Here is a 17,946-nt window from a genome sequence, read left to right as displayed (position 1 = left end):
CGGTCGTAAACACGAATGTACAGTATTAAAACAAACTAATACAGTAATTTTAGTACATGAACCGGTACCAAACATTTTGGAATTTAACACTTGAATTAAGACTTGGGCAGTTGTGCGTTCCTTTCCGAATGGTTTTCGTCGTGTTCATGTATGTGCATCACTGAGAAATTCGTGGTTAGAGTGGTGCCAGCAAGGACAATAGCATCGTCTGTTGTGCCAATCATATGGTTCCAACTAGATCCCCGTCAAAGCAATTCATGAATAAAAATCATTGGACGGCCAAAAAGATAAGAAAAACCTGCATTGATTACAACATAATGAGGACCCACCAGCCACCCCCACTAATCCCTTTAATTTTCTTTTGCCACCCATGGCAACAATGTCCACATATAAATAAGCCTCTAACCCCATCATAATTTTCATCACTACCATTCACCACAACAAAACACAACACTAGCTTAGTGTGGAAGGATAATATATAGAGTGAGAGAAAATATGGAGGGAAAGGAGGAAGACGTGTCTTTAGGAGCCAACAAATTCCCGGAGAGGCAACCCATTGGAACCGCGGCTCAGAGCCAAGACGATGGAAAGGACTACACCGAGCCACCACCGGCTCCACTCTTCGAACCCTCCGAACTCACTTCCTGGTCCTTCTACCGAGCCGGAATCGCCGAATTCGTCGCCACTTTCCTCTTCCTCTACATAACCATCTTAACCGTCATGGGCGTCAACAGAGCCGACTCCAAGTGCGCCACCGTCGGCATCCAAGGCATCGCCTGGGCCTTCGGTGGCATGATCTTCGCCCTCGTCTACTGCACCGCCGGCATCTCAGGTATATATATATATATTACTAAACCTTACATTAAATATATAAATATATTATCAAAGTTTGAATAGCAATATTTATGTCACTAATTAAGTTTTGTTTATAAACCATTTCATATGAAATAATACAAATATAAATAGTATATATAAGTGAAAGTAGATGAGTCAGTGACAATATTGTGTACGTGTGATGCAGGGGGACACATAAATCCGGCTGTGACATTTGGGCTGTTTCTGGCGAGGAAGTTGTCGTTGACTAGGGCGGTGTTCTACATAGTGATGCAGGTGCTGGGTGCTATTGTTGGTGCTGGCGTGGTCAAGGGTTTTGAGGGAAAAACCTTCTACGGCAAACACAACGGTGGTGCTAACTTTGTTGCTCCTGGTTACACCAAAGGTGATGGACTTGGCGCTGAGATTGTTGGCACCTTCATCCTTGTCTACACCGTCTTCTCAGCCACCGACGCCAAGCGTAACGCTAGAGACTCACACGTTCCTGTATGTTGCATCACATGCCCTCTACCTTAATAAATATTATGCATGCAAATGAATCAATTACATAATTAAGTACACATGTGTATTAATCGTGGAATTGAATGATTGAAATGATCAGCTATTGGCACCATTGCCAATTGGGTTCGCTGTGTTCTTGGTGCACTTGGCCACCATCCCAATCACTGGAACGGGTATCAACCCTGCTCGAAGTCTCGGTGCTGCCATCATCTTCAACAAAGACCTTGGCTGGGATGATCACGTATGTTAACTAAAATTCTCTTACTTTTAATTTTTGTATTATTATTATTATTAGAATTTCATTAACAATCTCAGTATCACTCTCTTCTGATTCGCTGCAATTTATTTACAAGTTGTGAGTCTTGCATTATTTTATGAGTTTTTCTTAATTTAGAAGTATTATCTACTGAAATTTATAATTTTCGACCAATAAAGTGTTATAGAGAGTTTGGCAATATTTCTCATACTATGGTGTGTACCTAAACCTTTTTTGTTGTGCAGTGGATTTTCTGGGTTGGACCTTTCATTGGAGCAGCTCTTGCGGCTCTTTACCACCAAGTTGTAATCAGAGCCATTCCCTTCAAATCCAAGTGAAAGATGCAAGGGTTGGTGGTCGTTGATTTTCGGCCTCAAATTCAATCAAGCTGGGTAAAACCCAAACCAACCCCAAGTTTAATTATGGTTTTATTAAAGCTTCTATTTGTAATGTATATTATGTATTATTAAGAATATTAGATGGTGCATGTGTTGGGTGAGGGGGCCAGTTTTCCTCTACTTTTAAGTTGGAAGATGGACGGCCATGTGTGATGTATCGCTGTGATTGTGAACTTAATTATCAAATAAAAACATAACATCCTCTTTTTTTTTGGCTTATCTATTTTCCCTCTATTTTTTTTTCTTGAGACTGTTTTGTGTTTGACTCTCTACTTTTGGCATCTTTCAAACAGTATATGCTCAAATGCCATATTGTATTATTGAATTCTTTTAAAAACGTTATCCCCACAGCCTTGATTGATAAACCACACCACACATGAAATTTACGGGTACTGAATACAATATCATGTTAAACAAAACACGTTTCAATATTTCGTTTTAGAATAAAGAAGTGGGTGGGTAATCAAACAACTTTTTAATTGCAGTACTAATTATATATACGAATAATGTCATTGACATGCAAGGCGACGAAATTAACAACTTGCAATTTGCGTCACCTTTGAACTAGAGGATTTGTCGATATACATTGCAAGTTAAAGATATAATATATCTTAAATTATATGTGGTACGGGCAACCTTTTAGTTCATGTTTATTTAAATTAGTGACGACATGAAAAAAAAACACAAACATAAAAAGCAGTTTCTTTCTCGATCGAAAGAATTGTCTGACTGGAGCGAATTAGAGAATGCAAGTCTGGCCATTGAGGGTGTGTTTAGTAGTATGAAAAGAAATATGTGAGAGGCACAAGATAAATAGAGAAGTGAAAAAATAAAATGAATGCAAATAAGTTAGAAATAAAAGGTATATATTTTTTATTAGTAGAAATTACAGTGATCATAACAAGGTTTGAACATGAAACCGTATACATATTAATACTGGCCCTCACCTTAATCACTAATTTTAGTGGTTAAAAATAAATGAAGAGAGAAATAAATGTGTTTGATTTAAGAAAAAAAAATTATAAAATCAATTTTTAATCACTTTTTTATATATAATCAATTAAATAAAAATTTATGGAATAAACCATGTTAATTAAATAGGCAACACAAGCAAAAGCATTTAATCCATTGAATGCATTGCACGATTAAATGTTGCATTATTCTCATTTCTTCGCATTTCTCCATCACTAGTACAAAAAGGGTCTTTTACGTTGCATATTTTCAGCCTTTTAAGTCGAAAAAGTGTTCGACGTTAATACGGGAGACGTAAATTTACGTCGCCTGTCAAAGACAATGTAAATTTACGTCGGAGATTTACCCAGCCCGACGTAAAAAGGGGCCTAAAAAGGGCAAAAAACATGCCAGAATTTACGTCGGACAAGACCATAAATTTATGTCGGCCAATGCTAGGTCTGAGGTAAATTTACGTCGAACATGGTCTTGTCCGACGTAAATTCTGGCATTTTTTTTTTTAAATGTTTATTGTTTTTTGATATACCCAACACTTGCATATATATATATAGTCCAGAATATCAAACCTAAACCAGGCAATCCAGAATAGAAATTCAAATTATATTTCAAAATTGAATGACAAAAAATATATATATATATATAAATCTTAAAAAGCATAAATTAGGACAATGTAAATCTTATTATCCTAAAAAAGCTATAAAACATATGTTTGTCAATGCTATCAAACTATAAACATAATATCTAACTAACTAAACTTAGAAATCTAACTATTATATACTTTGAAGAAAAAAAGTTGTCCATTGTTCTCTTATTTTGATCATCTCATCTTCGGGCAATGGAGATGGATCTTGAAAGACCTGAAACATTAATTTGAGTGTCATTAATATGCAATGTTAATTATCGTAAAGGTAAATATACTTAAATAAATTTTGATATGAATTACCTGCGCCCAAGAATCAGTAATACTCGCAGAAACTGTGGCTCTCATCCAATACATGATGTAATAGCCACATTCAAACGAGTCTTGTTGCTTATTACACTAAAATGAGAAACAAATAACTATTATTTCCAAAGTCAATAAATTTAAATATTATTGACTGTGTTAATTAATTTGCTAACCTTAGGGTATATATATGAAGTGCAATGTCTTTGATGATCTGCTTCTTCCACTTAAAATATTAGCTCCAGACACGATTCTATTTAATTGAAATAAAAACCGATGTTAGCCAATATATATAATTACAGTTTTAAAAGATAATGAAAAATTTTAGTTACCCTTGTAATTGGCATTTAATTTCGTGGCTTGGTTTTTGATGTAGTGAACAAAACCAGACCACGGTGTATTCCTTAGGAATGATTACCATTAACTGCCAATGAGACCTACATTGTATGACAAACAAATTAGGTATAAAATTATCATGATTAAAAAACTAATTAAAAAACTAACCTGTCAATGTATGGAGCCATGTATATATCTCTTCGTGAGTCACTCATCCATGTTTGCATATATTGCTGGATATGGACCTGAGTATTTCCTGATTTTTGGATGGATTGAGGCTCAATAAATCCATATCCTTGTGCTTGTGCTTGCTCCATACTCAATTTGTCCATGAACCTAACACAAATAATTATTATAAGTTAAATGTAATTATTGTAAATTTAGACTCATAAAAGAAAATATGACTTACATGCCCCACAGCTGTATGATAGATATATTTAACATGGAGTTTCCCCCAACAATCTCTAATGCATCAGGCAAGGATATGTATAGTGGAACATCAGAGCTATCAACTCCAAAAAATCTAATGTCTCACTGCAATTGAATTGGTTTCTTCTTTAATCGTGGTAATATGGATAGAAGCCTAGATATGGGATCATCCTCAGCTTCTGCGATATTAGCTTGATCAACTTGAGGTTCTCGCATGACCTCCTTACCACGATTGATAAAATCCTAAAGAAATAATCAAAATTAGTTAAACAATAATAGAATTATAAGAATATAAAAGAGTAATAATAGTATTACCTTTGCCCGTGCTGAAAGCGACATGACCAAACGCTTTGGCCAAGCTAAGAATGTGCCGGTTGCCTGCCCCACTAGTTGAACCTCTGTATTGGGCAAAGGCACTGGAGCAGCAGCATCTTGAACTTGGTCAACCACAACCCGTGCCCAGTTTGGCTGTAAAGGGACACCATGGATGGTTGAGCCACCCTCAAATACTCGGCCAATAGCCACTAACCGTGGGAGGTCATCCTCAACATATAACTCACACTGGTTTGGTACATCAGTGTGAGTCTGTTCCGCTGAGGGATCTGGAGCAGCACAACTCCCTTTAGTGTTGACTCGAACACCATCATGAGCAACTGCAGTCTATTACTGAGAACGAGCCAAAAGTTCAAACTTCTGTTCAAACTCTTCTCGAATGTTATTCAATTTCTCTTCAAACTGCATCTCCATTCTCTGCATAGCCTCTTGACTGCAAGAGTCAATAGTGCTCCTCGATGATCGTGCACCAAAGAAATCTCGGTGGCTCCAAGAACCACCAACACCACGCACACGACCTGCATGCTCTGGCCTTCCTATGGCCGTTGTGAGGATATCATCCCGACCATGGGAAACAAATGAGCCCTAGGTGGTCTGCTCAACTAAACCCTCCTGCAACATATTAACAATAAGTATACCTAAACTACACTTATGAATTAAATGAGTTGAAATGAAGAGTCTTAGTTTGTATATTTTTACTTACTATTTTATCAGCAACGACCCTTGCAGACTCAGAGGTCATTTGCCCATCTGATTTTATCCGGGTTGCTATCCACATCTCATGGCGGGGAGGTGACTCCACACGGTCAGCAGACTCAACCCCTGCTGCCTCTGCCCTAGCCTTCTTCATTTTTTTTTTAATTCATATCCCCTTCTTGACAATAGATGGGGTGAATCATTCTTGCTCTGTCGTTCCTGGACAGCTATTCTTTTGGCCTTCAATAATACAAAAAAGAAAATAAGATTAATTAAAATATACCTTAAGTATTTGTGTCAATGTAAGAGTTATCAATAACTAACCTGCCAAGAAGGGTCCAATCGAGTGGCACGAAATTGCATCCACTCCTCATCAATGATCTGGTACTTTAGACAGGGAGTCTCATTTTGTCGCTCTCCAAATACATACTCTCGTGTTAAGAAAGTCTTGAAGTCTCTCCACCTGGTGGCAAGGGCAGATAACATCTTCCTCCTCATGACCTCAGTGTTGGGAATGCCAAAATTTTGCTATGAAAATAACAACAATTAATAAATAATGTATTTAAGTTATATAATATTGAAGGGATGTGAAAGTATATACCAGAATATCCTGCCACATGAGGTTCTTGTCAGCCTCCTGAACGTCATCCCGTGATGGAATGATAATAGAAACATGTCGTCGAGCTAGGACTCCCAAATAGCTCTTAAACTTGGCAGCAACAGAAAAACTTCTGTGTTAATTGTTTATCTAGAACGGCCCGTTCTGGTTCCGGAATGGCTCGTTCCAGATTAACATTTTACAAACAAACAAATGAAGCAGAACGGTCCGTTCCAGATGAACATAAAACAGAAATAATGGGTAGACAAAAGTTACCTCAGTGCAGACTCTTACAAGACTTAGACTTAGTAATGTGTGCAAACAAGGGGCTTCGAGACTTAGAGTACGTAGAAGAACTTAGAGATATTATATGCTTTCGTAACTTAGAGTAGAAGGAGCGCGCGGGAATGAGGAAATTGAAAGGTGGGGTAGTAATAGAGGCTAATTTACGTCGGACAGATGGGGTCCAACGTAAATTAGCCAATCTACGTCGGCTAAGCTATTCCTCCGACGTAGAATAGCTAATTTACGTCGGATCCCCATCTGTCTGACGTAAATTAGCCTCTCCATATTGACGATACTGCCACCGCATTTTTATAACGTCAACTTTTCGTGTTTCCCACATAATTTACGTGAGTAAAAGCCTGTTTTTGCACTAATGCATGGAAATTATAATTCATGGATCTAATCACTTTTTATTTCTCTCTTCTATTATGTTTTTCTCTATCAAACATACTCAATTTTTTTGTTTGTTTGTTAGTTATCACTTATTTTTATCCATTTCTTACGTACCAAATGAAGACTTAGACTCTGGCCTATATAAGTAATTAAATTTGAATAGGTGAAAGTTAAAAAGGAATCAATTTTTAGAAGAGATATATTATATTTCTACAATTATTTTAACAATTAATAAAAAAATAAGAAAAACAGGGAAATGGGATATAAATTAGATATAGCAAATAAGAATAGCAAAAAGTAATCATAAGAAATATTGTGGAATTATATATATGAATGATAGAAATGTTTTTAAAATTAGTAATTCAAAACTAAGTGTCCAGTATCCTTTATTAAATTGGGCAACTAGAAATTTAAATAAAAAATAATAGTCAAACATAATAGAAATGTTTTTAAAATGGAAAGGTAAATGAACGTTATCACCAATCCAATCTCATACAAACAAATTTTTCGTTGAGATATTCACTCAATCACAAACATTTATAGAATATTTTTAATAGAGGGACAAATAGTCCTTCTAAAAGCACTTTATTATCTGTTTTTTTTTTTAAAAAAAAAAAAAAACCGAATAACTTGTATTAGTATATCAATTTTCATTTAAATATGTCGGTATGAATCATACCTTAGCTGGACAAGATTCTATGTGCTATGTTAGCGAGACATATTTAACTTATCTCACAGATCTAGGAGAAATAAAAGTGGATTTATCACTCCTCGACATAATATGAGAGTTACTCTTAAAAAAATAAAAGATCACAACATGTGAGTACGAGCCTATAAAATCTAGATTTGGAACAGGAGAAAAAGAGAATTTTACACTTCGAATACTTTAGACCTTACTAATTTTTTTCCTTGAGGAGTTATTTTTGTTAATTATATAAAATAAAATTATAATATATCAATTTTACTCTTATTATTTATCATTAAATTATTACAAAAGAAGTAAATGTATTATTATTTATCAAAGCTTATATATCAATACAAATAAAATTGATAAATAGTAATTAGGATTCAAGTGGGAAGAAAGAATATTTATTTGTCAAATTTTCCTCTCACTATTTAACAACAAGAAACATACTTGCTTGCAATTTTTAATAAGACATTATTAAAATTGTAAGATGTCTTATAAAAAGAATCATTATTTCTTTATAAATTGTACCTTATGATAAGAAATAAAGTAAGTATTAGTATCAATAATAATTTAAATTTAATCTATACATATTATAAAGAGAATTTCATATTTTTGTATACATAACTTTTAAATAATAAAAAATAATATTAAAAATTAACTATATTCAAGATTTAAACTTAAAATCTTGAAGTTCAAAGATTAAGCACGATACTAATTAATTTAACAAATATTAATAATTCTTAAACACTTTTAAATAAATAGAGATATATTTTTCGATTCTATTAGTAATATATAATATTAATATTAAGAATACTAAAAAGTTAAAAAAATATCACACTGCAATAAAAAATATAGTTTTCGCGCTTTGATTCGATCAGAATTCTGTAACCTATATAAAAAATCTATTTTTTTCGTATATAAAAATAAAACTCAAAATGAAAATGTCAGTAATATTTTGTTTTGGATTTAAGAAAAAAGACAAGTGAGTAAACATGTGAGTACGAGCCTATCTAAATTTGGAAGAGGAGAAAAAGAGAACTTTACGCTTTGAATACTTTAGGCCTTACTATTTTTGTTCCTTGAGGAGTTATTTTTGTTAATTTTTAAAACGAAACTATAATATACTATTTTTATTTTTATTATTTATCATTAACTTAACATTAGGGTGTTTACGGTAGATTTCTTTTTATGGATCCTTTTTATTCGAACTAGCATGATTTCACGTTTCAATTTATGCATGTTCGTGACATGACAGAATTGAAGACTTTCAGTGAAAAAATAAAATCGTACAAGTAAGAAATAAAGTTTTCATTAAATGGTAACAGAATTACAATTCGTAAGGGTAACGAAACGTGTTTAGAATGACTACACTACACTAGACTAGATTATGCTATGCTACGCTATGCTATGCTACTCCTAAAAAAGGAAAAAGAAAGGTGGTCGAGAAATCGTACCCAAAGCTGTCTCGTACGCACAGTATGCCTTATGCACAGGCTGCGGAGTGCATGTGAGGTATTGTGGGAATTAGATTTTCGACCCCCTGCTACGAGCATGGATCGTTTAATTTATAGACAAAGATTTGGGAAAGGTAACTGTTTCTGACGTGCCCCGGAAGTGCATAACCGTTCTAAACTTCCACCTCGACCTCGTGGCTTATTCCCGGGCACGTCTTTGGATAACTCTTGGAACTGCTCATTAACTTCCCCAAACCGTTCTGCAGCCTTTGACACTTATCCCATGATTTACTTTAACCGCTCTTAAATCGTGTCTCCTTTAAGTTATTCATTCTGAGAGGTTGCGAAGTGTGTTTGTGTATGTCCGGATTCTTGGGATTTCGAGTAACCAACGAAAAATATACTACTCGAGTGTTTCTTGATTTTTCTTGTACTTTGAGAGGTTGCGAGGCTGTGAGCCTTTCTCTTGAGCAGCGTCCTTCCTAGTTCAATAATTTCGAGAGTTTCTCGAAAAGTGTCTTCGTGTCCTTCCTGGTACAATGATTTTGAGAGTTTCTCGAAAAGTATCTTCGTGTCCTTCCTAGTATAATGATTTCGAGAGTTTCACGAAAAGTGTCTTCGTGTCCTTCCTCAGAAACTTCTTTGCCATTTTCCGATCACCTAGGATTTAAAGCACCTCTGTATTTCGAGTGCCTCCGAATTCATTTTTCGGTACTAACAAATGCCCCCCTGGAAAACATTTGTTTCGAAGTAACTGAGAAAGAATGTTTTTCAACGCCTCAACTCTCTTTCTCTGATAAGACCCTAGAGCGTTGTACTCTTCGCGAGAATTAAATGCCCCTGACATCTTTTAATTCTGAATTTCTCCTTTTCGTACCTGCTGCTCCATTTTCTCGGGATGTTATCGAAATTCGTGAATCAACTTCTCCTGAAGGTCCTGAGGTATGTTTTGTTGACTTTCAATTTTCCTCGAGCCTTCTCAGCTTTATAATTTTTCATAATTTCAGACTCCTCGAAAGCCTTAGCTGCTGATTTGTCAAACACAACGCTACATCTCGGATAAAGCATAACTTCCTGATCATCATCTTTCTTCCTCGAAAGAAAATCGAGCAAACTGTCCCTCTCTTTGGATACATAGGTTCCTGCTCTTTCGCGAACTCATCTAAGAGCTCTTCCAATTTTTCATCCGTAATAAGTTCGACAACTTCCTCTTCGTTCGCAACCAGGTCAACCATATCGATTTCACGCACATTACATTGATCCCCATAGGGAGAGGTTCCACATATCCTGCTTGTGCAACGAATGGATCAGTATCAATTTTCATTTTCTTCTCCTCGAAAGCCAAGCGACCATCAGGAATCGCTTTCTCGACCATGTCCCTTTCACTAAAATACCAAATATTCTATCGGCTTTCGTTATATTGAAACTATATTTTCTATTCGATCCGGCCTCTATTATTTTCCCCAGGTTTTAATAATTGGCATTGATAGGTTGGCCTAGGTTGCAATTCGGCTAAGTTCTCTTCCATTTCTTCATTTAGAGATTCGAAATTATCATCGTTAACGTCCATATTGTCTAAATATGCTATTTTCTCTTCGAACAAACTTGTCAATTTTCTCAACCTTTCTTTCTCTGCTCGAATTTGTTCAATTCTTCTCACCTTTTCGGCTAACAGGGCCATATCTCGCAACTGTTCATTTACTAATTTTTTGCGTATCGAGAAATCTAATTCTGTTGCTGCGATTCTAACTAATTCATGTTCAGGTATATTAGTATAACATCGTGATTTCAATTGCCTGAACCTATTTAAATAATCATCTAAAGTTTCCTGGCTTTCCCTCTTAATGTTCATTAAATCAACTATACTCACTTTCGTTTCTTCTCGGAAGAAATGTTCATGGAAACTACCTTCTAACTGAACCCAAGTGTGTATCGAATTAGGGGGCAGGGTTGTGAACCATGTAAAGGCATGCTTAGTCAATGAACTTGGAAAATATTTCATTTTTAAATACTCATTGTTTGCCAAATCCCCACATTCGACCCCATACCTAGTTATGTGTTCGACTGTTGACTCAGTTAACTTTCCCGCGAATTTTGAAAACTTCGGTACTTTTATTCCTCGGGGTAATTCTACTTGAGTTATATAATCTGGGAAAGCTGACACAAAGTAGGGGCATTCATTTCGACCCACATCGAATCCATGTCTATTAAGTATCCTCTCTACCATTTGGTCTAAGTTATCCTGTGGGTTTCTATTAGGTCGAACTACATTCTGATGAAAATTCTCATGCCCCCCAGGATTTTCCATCTCATTCAGATTTCCACTCATGGCTCTCGAAGGTGACCCCTCTCCTAATTTATCTCCAATTTTATTTATCAATTCATACAGAGGAGTCATAATATTATGCATTTGTGTCGACAACAAATTGACCATGTCATGATTACTGTGGTCCATTTGTTGTCGTAGAGCCATCATGGCTTGGTTACTAATACCCGTAGGTACATAACTCCCTGGTCGAATCAAAGAACCCTCCTGGCTTGTTCCTATATGCTGATACGGGTCTTGCATAACAAAACCCATGCCATTCGGCCTAGGATTATAACCCTGTGGGGATCCATGCATTTGTGAATTGGGTCCTATTAACGGTATTGGCATTTCGACATGCACAAGTTGGGTATTTCGCCAATTCTGTGGCATACCCCAGGGATACTCTCTAGTGACATTCGCTAGTTCCTGAGTAACATTTGTTTGCCTAGCTGTGTTTTCGAGTAACACAGGGGATGAAGACGTTGCCCCCCTGGTTACATTAGTCACATTATCAGGATTAGAATTTGCTTGTTCTACATCTACGTGATTATTGTTGTTAGTGCCTGTTTCTCTATTAGACGTAGACATTGTTCTTCCACTCCTAAGTCTCATGCAACATACATACCCAAAACTAGTCCAATTATGTTAGATTTAAACAGTCCCACCGGGCGTGCCAATTTGCTTACGGTGGATTTCGTTTTATGGATCTTTTTTATTCGAACTAGCACGATTTCACGTTTCAATTTATGCGTGTTCGTGACATGACAGAATTTAAGACTTTCAGTGAAAAAATAAAATCGTACAAGTAAGAAATAAAGTTTTCATTAAATGGTAACAGAATTACAATTCGTAAGGGTAACGAGACGTGTTTAGAATGACTACACTACACTAGACTAGATTATGCTATGCTACGCTATGCTATGCTACTCCTAAAAAAGGAAAAAGAAAGGTGGTCGAGAAATCGTACCCAAAGCTGTCTCGTACGCACAGTATGCCTTATGCACATGCTGCGGAGTGCATGTGAGGTATTGTGGGAATTAGATTTTCGACCCCCTGCTACGAGCATGGATCGTTTAATTTATAGACAAAGATTTGGAAAAGGTAACTGTTTCTGACGTGCCCCGGAAGTGCATAACCGTTCTAAACTTCCACCTCGACCTCGTGGCTTATTCCCGGGCACGTCTTTGGATAACTCTTGGAACTGCTCATTAACTTCCCCAAACCGTTCTGCAGCCTTTGACACTTATCCCATGATTTACTTCAACCGCTCTTAAATCGTGTCTCCTTTAAGTTCTTCATTCTGAGAGGTTGCGAAGTGTGTTCGTGTATGTCCGGATTCTTGGGATTTCGAGTAACCAACGAAAAATATACTACTCGAGTGTTTCCTGATTTTTCTTGTACTTTGAGAGGTTGCGAGGCTGTGAGCCTTTCTCTTGAGCACGTCCTTCCTAGTTCAATAATTTCGAGAATTTCTCGAAAAGTGTCTTCGTGTCCTTCCTGGTACAATGATTTTGAGAGTTTCTCGAAAAGTGTCTTCGTATCCTTCCTGGTACAATGATTTCGAGAGTTTCTCGAAAAGTGTCTTCGTGTCCTTCCTCAGAAACTTCTTCGCCATTTTCCGATCACCTAAGATTTAAAGCACCTCTGTATTTCGAGTGCCTCCGAATTCATTTTTCGGTACTAACAGAGGGATAAATATATTATTATTTATCAAATTTTATATACTAATATCAATAAAAATAAAAAATAATAATTAAATTTCAAGTAGTAAAAGAAAAATTATTTATCAAATTTTCTTCTCATTATTTAACATCAATATTCAAGATATAGACTCGGTTGTAATATTTAATAAGATATTATTGAAATTGTAAAATATCATATAAAAAGAATCATTATTTTTTTTAAATTATATCTTATATTAAGAAATAAAGTGAGTATGAGTATTAATAATATTTTAAATTTAATAATATATAAAATTAATATTAAGAATTCTAAAAGGTAAAAAAATTTTTAAAAAAATCACATTGCAATAAAAGAATAAAATAGTTTTCGCGCTTTTATTCGATCACGAATTCTGTAACCTATTTTTTCCATATATGAAAATAAAACTAAAAAATGTCAGTAATATTTTGTTTTTGGATTTAAGAAAAAAGACAACGTGACTAAACGAGCCTCCTTATTTGGGCCAAATTGGTCTACTCACTACTGGGCTTATTCTGTCGAACTGAAACTGAGTTAAAAAAAAAAACAGGGGAATTGTTATTGTTGAATGTTGAACGTTGATCACGGATAAGCCCATGTGTAAAACCCTAGTAACAGATTAGAGTGTTAGCGTTGTATCGTTCATTGGCACGCCTAGTTCGGTGTAGGGAGTGGTGAAGGTGCGGAATCGAATCTCCGAACATGGCGGCGAGCGATCGCACAGTGTTGCAGTTCTCTTCTTCTTCCTCTTCCTCTTCCGCGAGCTTGTCGGCGAAGGTCCACCCTCTCGTTGTCTTCAACATCTGCGATTGTTACGTTCGACGCCCTGACCAAGCCGACCGCGTCATCGGAACCCTACTTGGCTCCGTCCTCCCCGATGGAACCGTCGATATCCGCAATTCCTATGCCGTTCCTCACAACGAGAGCATCGAGCAGGTCCTTCACTCTCTATTTTCTTATCAATGATAATTAGAGTAGGAGTTTAGTCCCACGACTGGATCTGAGGCATGCGGTTTTGTTTTATTTTTGATTTTTTAGTTTCATTTATTTAGGTCATGTTTTGATTTTGTTGGATTTTGCTTTGCATTTAGGTCTATGTTACTATGTATGATCTAGTATGTTTCATCCACTTGCTATATAATGTGTGACATTTATCTCACAACTAATAAAAGTATGGATAAATTTCTTAATGAACACTGGCTGGAGAAGAACACAGGAATTAAAATGAATTAAACTTCTCACGTAAGTTAAATTTTGTTTTTGAGGAACTTATCAAGAGAACTTTTATAAATTAATTTATGCCTAAGCTAAATTAGCTACTTTTAACTTATGGGAGAAGTTTAACCTTCTTATGTTCTTCTCCTTTAGTGCTTATTGAGATGTTCGTCAAACGGGGCCTAAGTTTTCATCAGTTATGTGATTCTTATTACTATGCTTCTTATTTGCAATTTGTAATTGCCTGGTGGGTGTGCATGACACTAGAAGGAGATGGAATGAAATGATTAGTTGGTATTATTTGGATTATCTAAAACAGGGTGGAATGGATGGGAATCTAATGGAATTTATTTCCTCGTGCCTCATCTGACACTTATCTTTTTCTATGGGTTTGTGATAGAACAATTATAATATAAATCATAACTCTACTATTCCTTCTAGTTTCCAAACAATGGAATGAAATATTTTCCTTTCCATTTACTCATCATTAGATATCCAAACGTAGTTCAAGGTTCATATAGTAAATTATCTATTGACTGGGCAATTGAGGCTACTTGTCCCACTCCCACATTATTTAGAAATGCTACTCACATTCTGAAACTCGAACAGGAAGGAAATTTGAGGAACACACAATTCTTGATAGGAAGTTAGCTTAAGCCTAAAAATAACAATAATAGCTTTATCCCACTAGGTGAAAGTTGGCTGAAGCTTCTTACATGGAAATTATTTGTTTAATTTATCTCCTGTTGAGGCAATTTGTTTTCTCCTTGTGAATGGGATTAGTAATTTTATGAGTCAATTAGAGTTAGTGATCCATGTAGAGTTCTTCAAGAAAGGGGAAGTTTCACTAGCAGTACAGTTGCTGCTAATATTTAAAGCCAAGAAAAAAGTTTCAAAATTATTTTTTTTTTGAGTTTTGACTCTATTGTTGACCTTTTCATTCTTATTTTTCAAAGGTCTCTCTTCTGGTTGTAGGATCTATTTCCTCTTAACATCAGCTAAATTATTTGTTCTCACTAAAAAAAATGTTCTGATTTTTTTACTTATTTTTCTCCAGGTTGCTTTGGATATAGAGTACCAGCACAATATGTTATTATCCCACCAAAAAGTGAATCCAAAGGAAATCATAGTTGGATGGTAATTTCAATTCTTTTCAAAAGTCTATTTTCCCCCCCAAATGTTATCATAGTATTCTCAATGAAGTGTGTGCCCAGAAAACTTGCACATCCATGATCCATATGGCCTAGGTTGAAAATGTTTGCTTTGGATTCTGAAAGTGGGGTTTAAGTACAATGTATTTGGGTGGAGACGTGGAGTTCAATGCAACATTTTCACTCTATATTTTACCTGAAAACGAATTAGGTATTGTTGTGTCCTAGTGGATTAAAGCAAATGGTTTCTCAAGGGGGATATTCAGTGATTAATATGCAAATGGACTGGAGAGCTGTTTTATCCTAAATTGTTTCTTCATTTGTCCCCCCTCCAGTTCTTATGATCTCAGGAGGATTCGCCGAGTTTGTTTCTCCTTTTCCAGGTGGAAAAAGCAATGTTAACTTTGGTTATTTATGCAGGTATTCAACTGGTCTTGGAGTAACTGGTGGTAGCGCATTGATCCATGAATTTTATTCTCGAGAAGTACAAAATCCCATACACTTGACAGTTGATACAGGATTTACAAATGGAGCGGGTACCATTAAAGCATATGTGTCCAACAATTTATCTCTTGGAGAGCGGCAAATTGCTGCACAGTTTCAAGAAATTCCATTAGATCTTCGTATGGTGGAAGCTGAGCGGATTGGATGTAAGTAATCGTTGAAATTAACTTTTTAATTATCCTATCTCTTTCTTTGTCCCCCACTTCTCTCTCAACCTCTACTTTTCTTTCTTGTTTAATATATTTGCTAAAGCTTATATGCTTACTTTCATGAATGCATCTGAAAAGAGTATTGTTTTAAGTTTTCTTATGTTAATGAATAAATTGTTTTTTGAAATTTATTTTAGCTGTTTGTGATAGAGTCACGCATTGTCTTGTACTGAAGGGACAGAGTCTACAGTACAAGCTCGCTTGCGCTTCATCTTCTTTCTTTAATTTTCATTGAAGTCATTTTTATGGCATACCTATATAATGAGTGAATATGTATTTTTCAGCTGTAGTTCACTGAGTCTTGAAACTGAGGATTCCCTGTCCCCCCATTGGCCCATTCTACCTGAATTCCCTTCAGGATGACAAATTTACAAAGTGTTTTCTCTCTGTTTTTAGGGTATAAATTGTGGGTGCTTTCATGTCCCTTTGTTAAATGTCTTGTTTGACGTTCACTTGGATGGAAGTTCATAGTTTAATTAAGCCGTTAATTTGTTTATATTCATAGTCTAAAAGAAAATTCATTGAATGATTGATTTTTGCATTCTCTTCTCCACCAAGCAATGGCAATGTCTTATTAATAGCATCATTTGACAGTGGTGTTGTTTGTAATTATGTTATTCTTTAGTAATGGAACCAAGATATTCTTTTGTTTAATGATTGTAGCTGATTTTATGTTTATTCTGGTGATTGCAGTTGATATGCTGAAGGCAACCGCTGTTGACAAAATTCCCTCAGATTTAGAAGGGATGGAAGCATCAATGCAGCATCTACTAGTATTGATTGATGACATCTACAAATATGTTGATGATGTTGTGGTATGTTGTTGCCTTCGTTAATCTGTTGTCTTGTTACTCTGAGATTGTTTTAATAAGCTTTTCAACCCAGGAAGGGCGAGTTCCACCAGACAACAAAATCGGTAAACATATATCAGATGCCGTAGGTTCCCTTCCCAAAGTGTCCCCATCAGTTTTTGATAAGCTTGTCAATGACAGCTTGCAGGTAAGCTTATGTTTTTGTGCTAGTGGTTTACTGGGATTTCGATGAAAATTGCAAAAAGTGACTGAACATGTCTGTTTCATATTTTATTGGTTTATGAGCCTGTCTTCTCAGTGTGCCGTTAATGGTTTAGTTGTGCGTGCTTACACGGGTGTTTCATCCATTTCAGGATCACTTGCTTTTGCTATACTTATCTAGCATCACAAGAACGCAGCTTAGCTTGGCCGAAAAATTGAACACGGCTGCTCAGATTCTGTGATTCTTCCCTCTTTTTGTAGGCGAAGACAATTTTCTGATAGAAGTTTACTTTATTGTTCTATTATCCAGAAACGGGGAATGTCTGCTTTATACTTCACTTTTACTTTGCTTTATTGTATTTTTTATCTTTTCTATTTTGTACTTGGCTTTGCATAGGTAAGTTTATTTGGATATTGTCCTAGGTTGCAGGGTAGTGTTTACTTGTCAATTTTCATGTAATCTGTATTTGAAAGAAAATGAGCGAAAGTTTTCCTTCCATTACCTATTTTGCGATTTGATATAGTTGAAAATTCAAGTATTTAACAGTTTTTCAATCTTTCAGTTTTTAATTAAATTTGACATGAGAATTTCTTTGAACGTACTTTTTAATCAAGTTTTAGTTCGACTTTGATAGTCAATCATAATCGGCGCAGCTAATGACTGAAGTCCTATTTTTCGAGTTTTTATAATAATTTATCGAAGCAGTGATTTGGGATTTTTTGTAATAT

The 17,946-nt window shown here is 35.6% G+C and overlaps 2 protein-coding genes across 2 annotated transcripts; both read left to right on the top strand.

Annotated features, from left to right (window-relative positions):
- Positions 1-409: 409 nt before the first annotated feature.
- Positions 410-2,208, top strand: LOC109808244 (putative aquaporin PIP-type 7a). Its single transcript, XM_020371183.3, has 4 exons — positions 410-832; positions 1,022-1,320; positions 1,436-1,576; positions 1,837-2,208. The coding sequence occupies exons 1-4, from the start codon at positions 496-498 to the stop codon at positions 1,927-1,929; spliced, it is 870 nt and encodes a 289-aa protein (XP_020226772.1). The 5' UTR covers positions 410-495; the 3' UTR covers positions 1,930-2,208.
- An 11,521-nt stretch (positions 2,209-13,729) lies between these two features.
- On the top strand, positions 13,730-17,716 carry EIF2 (eukaryotic translation initiation factor 2). The gene is made up of 6 exons (XM_020376025.3): positions 13,730-14,061; positions 15,398-15,477; positions 15,912-16,141; positions 16,898-17,019; positions 17,090-17,203; positions 17,370-17,716. Exons 1-6 carry the CDS (start codon positions 13,828-13,830, stop codon positions 17,457-17,459), a joined length of 870 nt encoding a protein of 289 aa, XP_020231614.1. The 5' UTR covers positions 13,730-13,827; the 3' UTR covers positions 17,460-17,716.
- The last annotated feature ends 230 nt before the right edge of the window (positions 17,717-17,946 follow it).

Source organism: Cajanus cajan, chromosome 3, assembly GCF_000230855.2.
Source record: "Cajanus cajan strain Asha chromosome 3, NIPB_CcT2T_4, whole genome shotgun sequence".
Taxonomy (NCBI): Eukaryota; Viridiplantae; Streptophyta; class Magnoliopsida; order Fabales; family Fabaceae; genus Cajanus; species Cajanus cajan.
Note: the sequence above shows the minus strand (reverse complement) of the source record. Positions and strands in the feature narration are given on the sequence as shown.

Bases quoted from the DNA above. Each gene is read 5' to 3' on its own strand.
- LOC109808244 (XM_020371183.3), top strand. From the start codon at position 496: ATGGAGGGAAAGGAGGAAGACGTGTCTTTAGGAGCCAACAAATTCCCG. The intron at 833-1,021 runs GTATATATATAT...CGTGTGATGCAG, and splicing joins CTGCACCGCCGGCATCTCAG to GGGGACACATAAATCCGGCT. The intron at 1,321-1,435 runs GTATGTTGCATC...TGAAATGATCAG, and splicing joins CTAGAGACTCACACGTTCCT to CTATTGGCACCATTGCCAAT.
- EIF2 (XM_020376025.3), top strand. From the start codon at position 13,828: ATGGCGGCGAGCGATCGCACAGTGTTGCAGTTCTCTTCTTCTTCCTCT. The intron at 14,062-15,397 runs GTCCTTCACTCT...ATTTTTCTCCAG, and splicing joins ACAACGAGAGCATCGAGCAG to GTTGCTTTGGATATAGAGTA. The intron at 17,020-17,089 runs GTATGTTGTTGC...TTTTCAACCCAG, and splicing joins AATATGTTGATGATGTTGTG to GAAGGGCGAGTTCCACCAGA.